The 16,464-nt window shown below is 45.8% G+C and overlaps 2 protein-coding genes across 3 annotated transcripts in view; one reads left to right on the top strand and one right to left on the bottom strand.

The window, feature by feature from the left end:
* The window catches only part of LOC110485950 ((E3-independent) E2 ubiquitin-conjugating enzyme UBE2O), a 43,231-nt gene extending 34,652 nt beyond the window's left edge, over positions 1-8,579 (top strand). For both annotated transcript variants that reach the window (XM_036940620.1, XM_036940621.1), the window contains exons 18-20: positions 365-422; positions 1,476-1,630; positions 4,122-8,579. In XM_036940620.1, coding sequence (XP_036796515.1) covers positions 365-422; positions 1,476-1,630; positions 4,122-4,703 — 795 coding nt within the window. In that variant the 3' untranslated portion in view covers positions 4,704-8,579. The remainder of the gene's footprint in view (positions 1-364; positions 423-1,475; positions 1,631-4,121) is intronic.
* Positions 5,253-16,464, bottom strand: part of LOC110485951 (sphingosine kinase 1) — a 29,550-nt gene continuing 18,338 nt past the window's right edge. The window contains exons 3-5 of the mRNA XM_021557210.2: positions 14,940-15,034; positions 14,499-14,614; positions 5,253-13,054 (exon numbers count right to left, since the gene is read on the bottom strand). Coding sequence (XP_021412885.2) covers positions 12,133-13,054; positions 14,499-14,614; positions 14,940-15,034 — 1,133 coding nt within the window. The 3' untranslated portion in view covers positions 5,253-12,132. The remainder of the gene's footprint in view (positions 13,055-14,498; positions 14,615-14,939; positions 15,035-16,464) is intronic.

Raw genomic sequence — 16,464 nt, 5'->3', positions numbered from 1 at the left:
ATTACCTTCCCTCTGACTGTTCTTAGACCACCCATTACCTTCCTTCTGACTGTTCTTAGACCACCCATTACCTTCCCTCTGACTGTTCTTAGACCACCCATTACCTTCCTTCTGACTGTTCTTAGACCACCCATTACCTTCCCTCTGACTGTTCTTAGACCACCCCATTACCTTCCCTCTGACTGTTCTTAGACCACCCATTACCTTCCTTCTGACTGTTCTTAGACTACCCATTACTTTCCCTCTGACTGTTCTTAGACCACCCATTACCTTCCCTTTTGTCTTTAAAAAAAATATTATTTTGAACATGAGCTGCTTGTATAAAATGTGCCTCACACTGTCTTTCCTGTTTATCAATCCTCAGGGTACAGAGAGGTGGACCAGCAAGTCTAGCCTGCTGCAAGTGCTTATCTCCATCCAAGGCAAGTCTAAACTGATCTCACTAGACCTATTCTTAGTCTCACGCAGTATTGATTCACCCCCCCCACCTCGTCCAGAATTTCTCATTACCAGTCAGGTTTGGGTCCTTTAGCCCCCCCCCCCCGTTGTCTTCCCTGCAACAGAAGTGTATGTTTTATTCATGCCGTTCATTTGCTCATGTCTGCTTCGGCTACAGTGAGTGTCACACACATCACCCTCTGACAAGACCGTTGTGGTTTAACTGCCTCACCTTCCTATCAGTAATTTTCACCTCAGGATTTAGGAGACAATTATAGGATTTGCAGCTATCTCAAACTATGCTGATAGGCTTATTCAGGTTAATCCACGAAAGGCTAAATACATTTGAGTTGTCAAAGGTGTTTGTGGTTAACCAAAGTTTGAGTCTTTAAGTACACTAGAATGAAGAGTTAATGTGTGAATGTCTTTGATTTCTAAGGTATTTGGGTCCTTTGTTGTTTTTATTTCAATATCAAATCATTTCTGGTTAACAATTAAGTACCTTACTGTGTTTTGTTTTAAATTAAAATGGTCAAAAAGGAAACAAATAGCTTCTTAGCAAATAGCAATTTCTTGAGCAAGATTTTTGCTCGGACTGTCTGGAATTGGTCTGAGTGGGGAGGGGAAAACTAGCTGTTATTGGCAGAGGTTTGGAATTCTCTTATTGGTCTATTACCTAATTTACCGGTATGCATGGCACCTAGTACCATACCCTGTTCAAAGGCACTTCAATCGTTTGTCTTGCCCATTCACCCTCTGAACGGAACACATCCACAATCCATGTGTCAAGGCTTAGAATTCCTTCTTTAACCCGTCTCCTCCCCTTCGTCTACACTGTTTTGGAAATGGATTTAACAAAGTGACGTCATTAAGCGATCATAGCTTTCACCTGGTCCGTCTTGTTATGGACATTTGTATAGTCGCTGTATATAAAATGCAGGACAATCCTGTTTTTGACTGCACCGGGCCTTTTTTTACTACTTCCTTGTGTGTCTAGAAGAATCTAAAGAGTGTGTGTGTGTGTGTGTCTCTCCCAGGCCTGATCCTGGTCAACGAGCCCTACTACAATGAGGCAGGTTTCGACAGCGACCGGGGCCTGCAGGAGGGCTATGAGAACAGTCGCTGCTACAACGAGATGACTCTCATCAAGACGGTGCAGTCCATGACCCAGCTGCTGCAGACACCCATAGAGGTCGGGATACAGTCTGGTCTGATTTACCTAGAGTCAATCTGTTTCTGTGTAGATTTTCGTATATGATTTGGTTGTATTTGTGTGAATACAAAATGCAGTGAAAGTTCTCCCCAACAAAATATGGATGGTTTTTGTGTGCTGATAGTAGCTGTACAAATTTAACCTGTAAGTCAAAAGTGCCAAAGATGCATTTCAATTTTTGGAAGATTTAAGAAAATGTTTCTTATTACTGGATGAGTTGGGGACAAATGGCAGGTGGTGATGGATAGTTATACACTGCTCAAAAAAATAAAGGGAACACTTAAACACAATGTAACTCCAAGTCAATCACACTTCTGTGAAATCAAACTGTCCACTTAGGAAGCAACACTGATTGACAATAAATTTCATGGAATAGACAACGGGTGGAAATTATCGGCAATTAGCAAGACACCCCCAATAAAGGAGTGGTTCTGCAGGTGGCGACCACAGACCACTTCTCAGTTCCTATGCTTCCTGGCTGATGTTTTGGTCACTTTTGAATGGTGGCGGTGCTTTCACTCTAGTGGTAGCATGAGACGCATGAGTCTACAACCCACACAAGTGGCTCAGGTAGTGCAGCTCATCCAGGATGGCACATCAATGAGAGCTGTGGCAAGAAGGTTTGCTGTGTCTGTCAGCGTAGTGTCCAGAGCATAGAGGCGCTACCAGGAGACAGGCCAGTACATCAGGAGATGTGGAGGAGGCCGTAGGAGGGCAACAACCCAGCAGCAGGACCGCTACCTCCGCCTTTGTGCAAGGAGGAGCAGGAGCACTGTCAGAGCCCTGCAAAATGACCTCCAGCAGGCCACAAATGTGCATGTGTCTGCTCAAACGGTCAGAAACAGACTCCATGATGGTGGTATGAGGGCCCGACGTCCACAGGTGGGGGTTGTGCTTACAGCCCAACACCGTGCAGGACATTTGGCATTTGCCAGAGAACACCAAGATTGGCAAATTCGTCACTGGCGCCCTGTGCTCTTCACAGATGAAAGCAGGTTCACACTGAGCACATGTGACAGACGTGACAGTCTGGAGATGCCGTGGAGAAAGTTCTGCTGCCTGCAACATCCTCCAGCATGACCGGTTTGGTCATGGTCAGTCAGTCATGGTGTGGGGTGGCATTTCTTTGGGGGCCGCACAGGCCTCCATGTGCTCGCCAGAGGTAGCCTGACTGCCATTAGGTACCGAGATGAGATCCTCAGACCCCCTGTGAGACCATATGCTGGTGCGGTTGGCCCTGGGTTCCTCCTAATGCAAGACAATGCTAGACCTCATGTGGCTGGAGTCTGTCAGCAGTCCCTGCAAGAGGAAGGCATTGATGCTATGGACTGGCCCGTCCGTTCCCCAGACCTGAATCCAATTGAGCACATCTGGGACATAATGTCTCGCTCCATCCACCAAAGCCACATTGCACCACAGACTGTCCAGGAGTTGGCGGATGCTTTAGTCCAGGTCTGGGAGGAGATTCATCAGGAGACCATCCGCCACCTCGTCAGGAGCATGCCCAGGCGTTGTAGGGAGGTCATACAGGCACGTGGAGGCCACACACACACTACTGAGCCTCATTTAGACTTGTTTTACGGACATTACATCAAAGTTGGTTCAGCCTGTAGTGTGGTTTTCCACTTTAATTTTGACTTTGACTCCAAATCCAGACCTTCATGGGTTGATAAATTTGATTTCCATTGATCATTTTTTTGTGATTTTGTTGTCAGCACATTCAACTATGTAAAGAAAAAAGTATTTAATAAGAATATTTCATTCATTCAGATCTAGGATGTGTTATTTTAGTGTTCCCTTTATTTTTTTGAGCAGTGTAGTTGGGTGGTTGTCATGGTGCTGCGGTAGAGGTCTGTAAATATTGTACATATTTATGTTTTTTTTTTTTTCTTATCTTGTGTTTTTGAGGCACGAATTTGCAGGTTAACTCTTTTTGGCTAGCTAGCTAGCTAGCTGCCGTGTGTTTTTATTGGGGAAAATGCGTCTGTTACCAGCTTTTTTTTTCACCCGGCTGCCAGTTCATAATCTTTTGAACATAATTTGAGGAGTTGCCTGACGCTCAATAGGAATGGGAGATGGAGGCATACAGCTGTGCTGAGGCAGAGGGTTGGTCGTGAGGACGACTGGCTACTATTCTTAACTCTGTGTGGTGAGTTTTTGGCGCCCAGTGCTGCTGAGGTATCAACCTAGTGGGTGCAACACAGAGTGGAAGAGGTCCAGTGGCTAAAATACCCTCCATCACCATCCCTCCACTCAAGCTGTGAACCGACCCTCTCCATCTTCAGACTAAAGACTTGGCCCCTATTGGTTGACCTGTCATGATATATTGCTTGTTTGTTTTTGCTCTTGAAGTGCTTCGAGATTCTTTGAAAAGCCTTGTAGAAGTTTAATAAATTATTCTTATAGGTTATGATTCAGATCATGGGAATATTGAGCCATAATGATTTATCTTTTGTCTGTTTCCAAACAGGTGTTCCAGCAGGAGATCCGGCAGCACTTCACCTCTAGCGGCTGGCGCCTGGTGCACCGCCTGGAGGCCTGGCTGGAGCTCCACGAGCTAGCCGAGAGGGGACCTCCGCCAAGGCCATCCCGGGACAGGCCTCCCTCAGTGGGGCCTCTAGACGAGACGCTCCCCTTGGATCTTCTGGCCCACAGCACCCCTAACAAGCCCCAGGGCACCGGGGATGAAGAGCTGGAGGACTCTGGCCTGAGCCTCTCCACCACCGCCGCCTCCCAGCAGGAGCTCAGCCAGAACTTGGACTGCGACGGCGCCGTCTTGGCCAGTGAGGTGGCCGGGGCGAGCGTGGTGGTCTCCGGGTCTGTTAGGGGGGCCACCTCGGACTCTGCGGGCGGCAGCCAGCCGGCGGTGCGACCAAAGAAGCGCAGGAAGAGCTACCGGAGCTTCCTCCCCGAGCGGAGCGGCTACCCGGACATTGGCTTCCCCCTCTTTCCTCTCTCCAAGGGCTTTGTGAAGAGCGTGCGCAGTGTGCTGCTGCAGTACCGGGCCGCCCTGGCCGCCACCCCCATCCCCGACCACATAGAGGACAAGTGACTCCCCCAACGCCTACCACCTCAAAGCCCACACTCCAAAAGCTGCACTGTGCCCCCAATGATTTCCCAAATAGCCCCCCATACGCTCTGTTCCCCCTTGCCCAACTGCTGCCCAGTGCCCCTGCCCCTTAGCCATCTATCTAGTGCACTCTTGCCCCCTCCACCCCTCCCTCAGACCACTAGAAGTTAACTGGGTGTATGTGGATTTTTCCATCAGTGTCCAGGGGCCAGACAGAGGCCAGATGTGAAGGGCGAGGAGTGGGAGTGTCTTATGGGGATCTAAGCCACGGACCATAAGCTCCCTCCCTCCATATTGGACCCTCTGAGCTCTCATGCACACACAGACAAGGAGCGAGAGCCTCGACTGGAAGGCAGCGCCACACGTCTGCCCCTCGTGGACCCTCCTAGGCCCTGACGGACGAGGAAGGAGAGGAGGAGAGATGCACAGCTGGTTTGATTTAAAAAATAATAAAAAGAAAGAAAAAGTGCCATTGACTTGCATCGTCTATAGTTACTGTAAGGGGAAGTGGAAGTACCTGAAGAGACATTCTTTGTGAATTGCCGCCACAAATTCAATTTCTTAGCACAAATTAAAATATTACTCCGCCGTGTCAATTGGATCTAAACTAAACGGAGACTGTTACAGTAGCCATGGCGTCCTGGAATCTGCAGGGTCAACCTGGACAGATTCTCACAGCTGGGTTTTCTCTGAACTACATTTCCCAGTATGCCTGGCTCCTTTAACCCTGGCGGCAACCCTTAGCACTGCTCCTGTGCCCTGTTACCACCCTGCACTCTCCAATCAACAGACAATCTCGGCAGGTCTGGGCACCTTTTGACATGCTGACGTATTGAGTTTCTTTTTAATGTGGATGTTGCTGGTTGTTTGCTTTTTGCCCTTCTCCTCTCGCTCTTTCTCGACTTTAGAGACACACCCCCAATCTGAATGTTATTAACTGCCCACCTACAACCGCTTCACTCTGCTATGTCCTTGTTGGTTTCCTTGCCAATCGCTCGCACCAAAACATACCGTTGCAGAAACACTTGAGTGACAAGTTTACATACTAATCACTACTTCTGGATGTTGTATACACTATTAGGCCCTATGGTATATACCCTGAGGAGAGACTTGGCTCTAGAATAGAGGAGTGACACAGAACTATATGACCTTACCTCTAGGTGAGGTCAAATGAGCTCTTTAATATCTTTGACTGTAGAAAGTTTCCATTCTAAGACTTGATAACTTTCTGACACTGTACAGACTTTTTTTTTAGTTATGTCACCCATGTCGCTCTTAAGACTCAACTTGACATGTTTTTTTTTTCCTTCTACAAGGGATCCAGGCTAGGTTGAAAATACCCAGTTTAAGAACCACGTTTGAAAATAAACACATTCATTGGACCAGTGCAGTTGCTGATTCGACAGGATTGGCATTGAAAACGTGACCAGCCGTCAGGAAATGAAGTGAAGTGACTGTAGATCATTTGAAAAAAAGTTTAAATGAATAGAATGACAGTAAAACAATTATCCTGTGTGTTGAGTAGTTAGCTGAAATTCACAACGGTTGTGTTTTTATTTCCCACCTTGATGGCTAACTTTCTGTACTGCTGACATTCACTTCCGTTCATTTTCTGTCTGGCGCTGGTCCGATGAACGTTTTTATTTTCTACCGCTTCTCCGTGGAATTATTACGTTGTCTTAACCTTCTCCATGTTCAAGGTAGTGATGTTTTTCCTTCCTTGCAGCTGTCATTGACCCTTTAGAGTCACTTAAAGGCTGGTCGTTCACAATGGTCCTCCAGAGCTATCCCACAATCCTCTCTTCTGCTCACTCATTGGGCTACTACTAGAAGCGGGAGCCACAACCGTGAACTTGACACGAGTTTTAAAAAACGCTATCCATTCCATCACTAAATGAGTCTTATCTCATCTCAACATGTTGCCTTACTTGAATTGTTCTTCTTAGTATATTATCAGACCCTATGTACAGAGCTGCTTGTAAACCCCCGCCTGATACCCACTACATTCACCCCATTCCAGTGTTCTGAGGTTGGCCCTCTAACATCAGATCTGGGGTCGGCTTTCCCTGGACTTGTGCTTAATTTAACAATTCGGAGGTAGGAAAAATGTATAAAACGAATAATAAATGAAACAAAATAACTGATCCCAGATCTGCTTTGACAATGGCAACTTCAGCCCACAAGTTGAATGGTCAAGTTACACAGCTTCAGCCTCTGTATTCCAGTGTTACTCTCAACTGCGGTTTGTTTGGGGATGGAGATTGATTGGAGTTTGTAAACAGAGATTGAGTGTGGATGCAGAAGGTTTTGAGGAGCTTGTATTTGGTTTTGTTCTTGCCCTTTGCCTTGAGCATGATGGAGTGTCACTGTTTGTCCCCAAGATTGGAGTGGTATCCCGTTCTTTCATTTCCCCAGTTCAAAGGGTGAATGATGCACTTTTGACAACATGGCCTCTGGCATAGTCATGCTTGTACTTTGTGATATTACTTTTATGTTTCTTTAAATTATTGCCGGTTTGTTTATACTTGCTTGAAAAATGGTCAAGTGTTCTATTTATTAACACAGGGAACTTTTCTCTGTATGGCCACCAGGGGTCAGTGTTTCCATTCATTGTGTTCGCCGAAGAATGAAAGAAGCCTGGTCCCAGACCTGTATGTTCTTTGACCAACTCCTCTAGTAGTTGATTTTAAAGCACAAACAGATTTAGGATAAAGTGTTAAAAGGAGTACTGTGAAAGAAAGTGCAGCGATTTAACGCCATCTGGTTCTTATATAGCCTGGTCCCAAATCTGTTTGTGCGGTCTTTGCCGAGTTGGCAAGAATGCACAAACAGATCTGGAACTGGGCTAGTTCTGATAGTGCTTCCTTGGTTATTTGAACCGTCGTTGTTTACATCCATGACATCCATCTGAAATATATTATGCTCTTGTTTTTTGCCAGATATTCTGTTGGTCCATTCCCCTTGTGCTTACCGGTGAACTGAAAACGAGGGCGTTGGCTCGTCTTTTTGCTTGAACAAAGACGCTAAATGCTTAGTGTTTATGAGTGTGTGAAACAGTACAAAATGCCATCTGTAAATGATTGAGTGCAAAGCGTGAGACAAACGGATTATTGTAAAGAAGAAAATAATAGGTGAATGGGATTTTTTTATTTATTATTTTTCTCCTTCCACCTTAAAAAAAAAGATATTTAAAATCCTGTACCATGCATGGCAATCATCATTGCTTCTCTTCCTCGACTTTTTTTTTATTTTGCTTCCTGTACAGTAAGAAGGATGTTCCTTTTGCTTCCCCATTTTAGGCTGCAGTCCTTGTAGCGTAGCAGCCTTGGTTGGTTCCCGCCAACCTTCTCCTGTGTTTGCAACCATAGATCTCTCTCTCGCTCATGCACTTGTTTCTCCACTATTGCAAAAACAGAAAAAAAAATGTGAAGCCAGGTCTCGAGAAAAAACATGAAGGATTTCAAGCACATGAAGTTATGTACAATTTTCTGTGTATGTTTATATTCAGACGTATTCATTACTGCGAGAGATTTCCAGCCAAAGCATGTAACATGTTGCTTTAAGCCTTGAACGGACACAAGACTTGACTGTACGATGTGAACATTTCCACAGTGGCCTGTATTGGTAAACTAATAATCTTATGATTTTTAGCCTGATCCCTCTGTACAGAAGTCATGACTATACTATAAATGCATATATTTAACAAACTTGAGCTCTGTAAGTGGTCATGAGAACGCTTGGGACATAAGTATACATTTGCAGGTTTTTCTTTCTTGATTTGTCATTTTTTACAGTTCCTTTCATTAAGTTTGAAGACTTGTTTTTAAAGTGATGTATTAAACTTTGCAAGCAGTACCATGGTTACAAGTTGTCGCTTGTGGTGGATTGAATTTGGTTGTACAGTAGAGTTGTGTTTTCAGTTGACCTCACTCAAAGGACAAAACAGCAACTTAATCTTGTTTATATTCAAAAGAAACAAGTCAAATGTTTTGGTTTTCACTTTATTTGATTCAACATTTTGCCAAGTGGAAAAATAGAGCTCTTTATTCAACTTAAGTAAAGAATATCAATCAAGATTTTGTAAAAAGAACAGTTACTATCCCTTCACCAAATACACCTGAAAAACACTGTCAATAAGACAACAGTCAAGCAGCAGTAGTAAGACTCCCAATATTTTTGGGATAGTACCTGACTGAATTTATTTAGCTATACACCTTCAAGTGTCAACAACGGAGTATATTAGGGCCTTGGCCGGCGTTTTCACAAACTGGGACATTAAGCTTCATCAAACCTCCTTTTCCGTTCTTAAGCAAGTGCTCAATTCAACTGGAAATGGGTTACTGGAGTTGGTCCGTTTCTTCATAAATTTTAAATATTGAAGACGAATAGGACCGGTATCAGGGTTCTATGCCAAATCTTCTAAGCGTCACAACAGTACACACCCCTCTTCCCACAACTAAAGGGCAACATGTTCAAGGCACACCAAACAGTTTCAGGGGCTCTTTCTCAATCGTCTGAAATCTGTCCTTGTTTCCTTTCCTGCATTGCGCTGATCTGAAAGAATTGAGCAGGTGAAAGCCTGCCAGCCTACTGATGAGCTTCCACCATATTTTCACCTGCCAAATATTTTCTAATCAGTGCAAACAAGCAGAGAAAATGAAGAGGGTAAGAATTGTTACAATTGAGAAAGCGCCAGGGACTGCATCACCAGCAAGGCAGGCAGACTTTGCATAGGCTGTGAGTCGGGCCCAGAGTTTTAGTCAAGTGAAGTGGTCAGGAAAATCTCATGGCCCAAGCTAGCTTAAAGAAATTGATTTTTTTGGAGCATGTTTCAAGCCTGAGCGAAGCAGAAAATTCCTGTGACAATCAATGGAGTCTGAACAATTGATCTCATGGAGGAACAGAAAGAGACTGATGTCATGTGCGTTTTGATATTTTCACCTCCATTTCCCCATCATAATGCTTCATGACTCATTGATTCCCAGCATGCTATGGGGCATGTTCCTCTGCCCAGGTGTTGCCGACACCTGCCAGAGCTTACAACTCCTAGATATGTATCAGCTAACCACAAATGTTATACTAGCAATTTGTCAGTCAACGTCTGAGCATGGGAACACGACCAAGGTAAGGATTGGAAAGGCATGTGCTGCTGCTCTAAAATAGCAAGCAGTAGGGGGAGGAACACCAGATGAGCTCATGCCCCTGACAGGGTTAAAAGCAGAGTTAAACATCAATGCAAGGTGCTTTCTTTTGCATGCACCGCAGCTAAAATCACATGTCATTTTGGTCTTCCCCCATGTATAATTATTTAGTCTGGCCTGACGACAGGTTTACAACAAAGACAGTCAATACACAATATCACAACATGAAATGGACATTTTTGCATTTTGGTAAAACCTTGCGGCCCAAATGTGCACTCAGTCATATCAGGGGCACTTTGTGGCTCTAAAAAATATAAATCGAGGCCCAATAACATTCTCTCAGGGTATCCCCAAGTTCCATAACCTCTTATCATCCCCTAAGGCGAACAAGATGAACATAAACATCTTTCTTTCACAGTGTCAGTCAGAACCTTATGTTACACTGCTGTGGAGAATGAACATCATGTTTATCTGTGGAGAAGGGTTGTGTCCAAATGGGCCCTGTTCAAAAGTAGTGCACTTCATAGAGAAAAGGGTGCCATTTGGGATGCATCGCACACAATGCTGGTCCCTCAGGCAGCATTTAACAAGTCCATACTCTCCCTCATCCCTCCCTCTTTACCATCCCCTGACCAATGTGCTGTTTAATCAAGCGCCCCGTCTTCCTTTTGTGTTTAAGGCAGAATAAATCGCCCTCCTTCCGAGAGTTCAGAATCAGTACAGAAGAGGGCTATGACGAGCGTAAACTCAGGCTAGCTACTGTATTAGCGTCACATTAGCCTTTGGTTGCTCTTGTCATTTCATAGTTGATCTTCTGTGTGTGTTTTAAAGCTTTATGATAAAGGTGATGACGGCCGAGAAGGGGAAGGGGTCTGTACCGTATATGTGCGTGTAGTGTACTGTTGGTGTGTCCGCTGTAGCTGCAGGCAGACAAAAGCGACGGACTACCCTGTGGTGCACTGCAGTGTCGAGAAAGGGAGGAGGAGGGGATGGTTGAATTGGATGGAAGAGAAGGATGGATGGGGGAGGGGTGTGGGGAAAGACTGCAGTTGGAGTCCCGATACAGGCACAAAGTCACGTAACCTGGACTTGTGCTGCATGCCTTCCTTTGCAGGACAGGCCACAACACAATAAACAGGCTCTCACTCTAGGCCATTTTAAAGCTAGCGGGTCATGGAAATATGAGGTATAAAATGAGCACATGTCAAATTACGTGAAGATGTGTCTTCTTTAGTATACTTGTTTGCATGTCAATGTAAGGTGGCTGGTTGAAGAAGTCATGGAAGTATGGTGCGTTTTCAGCTAATCACAACAATGCCTAATCCAAAATAAACTCCAATCTTTTCAAATCCAAAACCGGTCTTCAAGTAGTCCAGGGTCTAGGCCTTAGGATAAACTACTGACCCTCAAGACTCAAGCTTCAAGGTAATCAAAAACAACTATGGTAATTGAGCGTCAATGGTTGAGGGTTGATTTCGGCATCGGCGCAACTGTCCCCTTGTGTTACTTGGGTTCAAATGAGTTGTTTTTTTAATTATGTCAATGCTGGCTCCCGGAGATTGTATGGATCTTCCATATGTCCACGTCACAGCGGAAGAGAGGAGTGAAGGCATCTATCCATACCCCATTCGTTGCATAAGAAAGAAAATGGAAGTTGCAATGCCCTCCCATAGACATAAAGCATGCCCAGGGTCTGTGAGGGACAGGGTGGGTGACTGACACTACATCATATGGACCCCTGGTAAGGAGAATGTTTGTATGTGTGGGTGGGTATGGTGGTGGGATTTGCAGTGGGGTGAAAATATTCATATTTCATGACTTATGCTTATGGAGTAAGACAGAAGAGCTCTTGATCGATCTCTCACCTCGGTTCTAGTAATCTATCCATGTCGTAGCTTGCAACAGCCAATTAAAGGCCAGTTGCTTTGTGATAGTGGGAATCCATTTTAGAACAGTTTAAATGCTAATTAATGGGGAGAATGGGAGATTGAGGTCATTGGACTCTAGAAATAAAACGTACCCACCCATTGTGAACTTTTTGTGTTCTAGCCTTGCTACTCCTTTGTGGCACTTCCAATTCAAAGCAGAAATTCAGAGAAGACTACAAAGTCCATTAATCCCACCTCCCCTTTAGATGTGAGCAGAAAATGCTAATGCTAATTGTTAGCATAGCATCGTCCAGAAAATGCTAACTAATGTTAGCTTTTAGCATAGCATATCTATTAGCATAACATGCTAACGCTAGCTATCCATCCAATGGATCTTGTTTATCATCTAGTGATGAGCCTGGCTATCCCACCGTGTACCTGGGCCTGGACCGGCCCATACTCCACCACCTCCCCATCCACCGTGATCACCCCTTTTGACGAGTAGGGCTCCAGCCGCAGCGCCCGCACCCGGGTGTACACCAGGTGGGGGCTGTTGTTGGCCAGGTGGGTGCCCTTCTCCATGGCCAGGAAGAGACGGAGCAGGGCCGTGCGCGATATGCCTGCTCGGACGTATATCAGGTGGATGAGGCCGTCATCAAGTGTAGAGTCGGGCGCGGCATACAGGTCCTTTGCCAGGTGAGACTGGTACATGGCCAGCATGAGGACAAAGTCCTCCTCGGGCACCACCACCCAGTCGCTGGGCACCGGCTGGTCCAGGGGCACCAGGAGAGAGTCTGGCGGGCCTGTTAGGGTGGCATTTGCGGACATGGGTTCCCTCTTCTTCGCCTTGAAGGCGTTGTTTGAGTTACGGGAGTTGTGGAAGGTGAGGTGGGCTGTGTTCTGGCGCGGCGAGTCCTTCAAAGGTTGGCAGAGGAGGGTGGAGGAGCAGAATGCAGACGATGGCCGTTGGTGTTGAGGTGACGTGCTTGTCATCTCCAACGAGACTGGCGATTGCCCATCCTCCTCTCCATCCACCTCGTCAACCGGCAGGTATGCCAGACGGCCCTTATACACCCTCAATGATGCCAACCTGACCAATGTGCCCATGGTGAAGCGGGCGGCGCCCACGTGGCGGTACTTCTCACTCTCAACATCCACGTCAGCCACGAAGCCCCAGGCCAGCGAGAGGAAGGAGAAGAGGCGCGTGGGGTTGGAGGGGCTGGAGCCCAGGTGGACAGAGGCCAGGTCCATGCGAGACACCAGGCCCTTACACAGCAGGAAGCCACAGCTGATCAGCAGCTCCTCGCTTGACACCGGCTGGGCCCTGTCAGAGGAGAGAGAAAGAGGGGGAAGAGGAAGGGGGAGAGAGAGGGGGGAGTTAGGGGTAGACACGACAGACAACAAAGACAAGCCCAGCTGGGAGAGGGGGCTGGGGTGGGGGGGTAGAGAGGTCATGGGACCACCAGCCCCACATCCACCACTCAGCCTGCTGTCTTTTCTTCATCACAGCTTATTAGATAATGCCGTCTCAGAGTTCCATACGACTGGGGTCACGTCCATATGGCAGCATATCCATATTCAGCTTGGATTCAATATTCAACCTAGGCATTAGGCTCACCAGTCAATAACAGCCATTGGGGTCTCTGTTCGGCTTTCTTTTATCATGGTTTCTGTACATTGTTTTTATATACAATAACATCGTACCATTTTTAGGTATTTTCTTAGTCACTGAAAAGGGAACCTGGGTGTAGCATCTCTTAACAACCAGTAGAGGGGGTTCAAACTATAAACTATTAGAGTCATCCAATAGATCCCACTGCTCAAGGCAAAACTGACCTGTTTTACCGTTTGTGTCCTATAGCCTACAGCCCAAACAGATCTGGGACCAGCATATATACATAGAACAACCGGGGGAGATGAACATAGAACAACCGGGGGAGATGAACATAGAACAACCTGGAGAGATGGATAGACGGACAGACAGGAGGGCATGCTGCTTGTGTAATTGTGATTCATTGTGTCGATGTTCTGTACTGTGGTGGTTAAAGAATGAGCCAGCAGCAGTATGTTTGTTCTCCGCTACTGATTCTGGGGATTTACTCAATACGGTTTGTCAAACATGTGGGCAGTAGTAGGCCCTGTGCTGGTGTAGATGGTTGTTTATAGTGGGTCCGTCTTTTCGGTCTTCCTGGAAGTATATTTCTCACCCAACTGGATAAATTGGTTTTCAATTAATTATTCCCTTCTTTGAGCTAATCACTGATCCAACATGGGAAACATCAAAGCAATGCATTACATCCAACATGGGAAACATCAAAGCAATGCATTACATCCAACATGGGAAACATCAAAGCAATGCATTACATCCAACATGGGAAACATCAAAGCAATGCATTACATCCAACATGGGAAACATCAAAGCAATGCATTACATCCAACATGGGAAACATCAAAGCAATGCATTACATCCAACATGGGAAACATCAAAGCAATGCATTACATCCAACATGGGAAACATCAAAGCAATGCATTACATCCAACATGGGAAACATCAAAGCAATGCATTACATCCAACATGGGAAACATCAAAGCAATGCATTACATCCAACATGGGAAACATCCAAGCAATGCATTACTTGCCACAAGTAATCATGCCAGATTGAGTACTTCAAGGAAGGGGAGGAGGGAAGCATGCATTTTCAAAGTACATTATTGGGACTAACTGCTGCTAACTAACTGCTACATGGGAGTCTTGGTGTGTCACCCACCCAGAGTAGTGGTGTATAGAGGCAGCCAGGGCGTTACCGGAGCCCCCTGGTAGGATGCCCAATGGGGTCTGGATGGCCTCCTCCCAGTCCTCTCTCTCCATCAGGCCATTCACAACCTGGGGCGGGGGGACAGAGAGCAGGGGTCACCCAACAGCCAGAGACTCACCAGATCTAGGGCCACTTTCACAGACCAAGATAAGGCCGGGTCGAAACTAAAGTGCACTTTCAGTGGATCCTCTCCAAAAATAGGCTGAAAATCGGTGTCTGTGCAACAATATGCAAAGTCAGGCAGAACCACGGATCTCAGCAAACTGGGGGTTTGAGGTTTAGAAGAGAAATGGATGCCATGTCGGCACTAAAAGTTCCAAGACAGTTACTAGGTCAAGTAAGAATGCACATTTGAATTATTGTCGGGAATGGATTATTGTACTTGTACCTCACCTCAAACAGCAGTCCGTCCCCGGACATGATGACTAGAGCACCCCACTGTGACAGGTCAGCCTCTCTCACCAACTCCCTGGCATGGTTCTGCCGCTCTGAAAACAGACAGGGAAGACGAGTACATTTACACGTGTTTAAGTGTGTGCCCGGCCGTACAACCACTGTTTGTGTGTTATTGTAGTGTCAAAATCCCTCTCTTTTGTAGTTGTGAGACCTTTAACTTTCCAATCCCTTTGGGAATCAAGAGGGTGTGTGGTTTGACAAAGTGAAAAAAAATTGAGATGACAAGGGCAAGTATGACCCTTCAGGGGACAAACTGTTGTGAGTACAATAGCTGAACAACAAAACAAAAGGGAACATGGAAGGTAGACTACACAGGAGATTGGTGGTAGAGGACAACTGATATGCCACCTACAGTACCAGGCTCAGTGGATGCTGGTGAGGGAAGGACGGCTCATAATGAGGTCTGGAACGGAGTGAATGGAATGGCAAACCCATGGAAACCATATTTGATCTATTTGATACCATTACCCCCTCAATTAAGGTGCCACCAACCTCCTGTGACCAGGTTAGCAGCACATGTCTTTAGGGCAGAGAGGACAGTTGATATGCCACCTTAATGAAATGCAGTATCACATTGTAAATTAGATTAAAAGGCCATATTACGTTATAGGGCCCTCCATCAAATTTGACTGGGTCAATCAGCAGATTGTACATTGCAACAGAAGTAGGATTACGTGTCCCTTATGATGCTGATCTAAGGTCAGATTCCGTCTTTCTCCCTCAATGGTTAAGGTTGGGCTTAGGTGAGGGTAAGCTGATCTTAGAACTGTATCCATCATTCCACCAGGAGAAGGATGTTTCCCTAGCACTGACCTAAAGGTCAGTTTTGTGTTATTTATCTGTATGGTTAAGGTTATGCTCAGGTGAGGGTAAACTGCTCGTGGATCTGTACTAATGGCTCCTAGAGCTGTCATTTATTTTCTTTAGGGGCCAGTAGTCTATCAGTGGAGGCTGCTGAGGGGAGGACGGCTCATAATAATGGCCGGAATAGAGTGAATGGAATGGTATCAAACACATGATGAAACCATGTGTTTGATGTATTTGATAACATTCCACCAATTCCCCTCCAGCCCTCACCATGAGGTGCCACCAACCAATTAAGGTGCCACCAACTTCCTGTGTAGTCTATATATAGTGAGTGACTGGTACTCCTTCCTGTATCATCACCATTACTTTTCAATCGCACCTTTTAGTCCCTTACATTTCCCTAACACTCCTGCCAGGTTAGTAAGAGCAGCACACTCTCAGAGAGAAGCGCACACGTATTTCCTCTCTCTTCAAAACACTCTTTATAAAAGGCCAGACCGCCTAAGAGCTCTTTGTTGTTGTAGCCACTCAAGCTTAACAGCATAAGCCAAGTCTCTCTTTCTTCCCCAAGGAATCTTATCTCTGCTTCTCTCTAAGGCTGTGCTTACACAGGCAGCCAAATTCTGATCTTTTTTCCACTAATTGGTCTTTTGAC

The sequence above is a fragment of the Oncorhynchus mykiss genome, chromosome 13 (genome assembly GCF_013265735.2).
Source record: "Oncorhynchus mykiss isolate Arlee chromosome 13, USDA_OmykA_1.1, whole genome shotgun sequence".
In the NCBI taxonomy this organism is placed as follows: Eukaryota; Metazoa; Chordata; class Actinopteri; order Salmoniformes; family Salmonidae; genus Oncorhynchus; species Oncorhynchus mykiss.
This window is presented reverse-complemented; position numbering and strand designations above follow the sequence as displayed.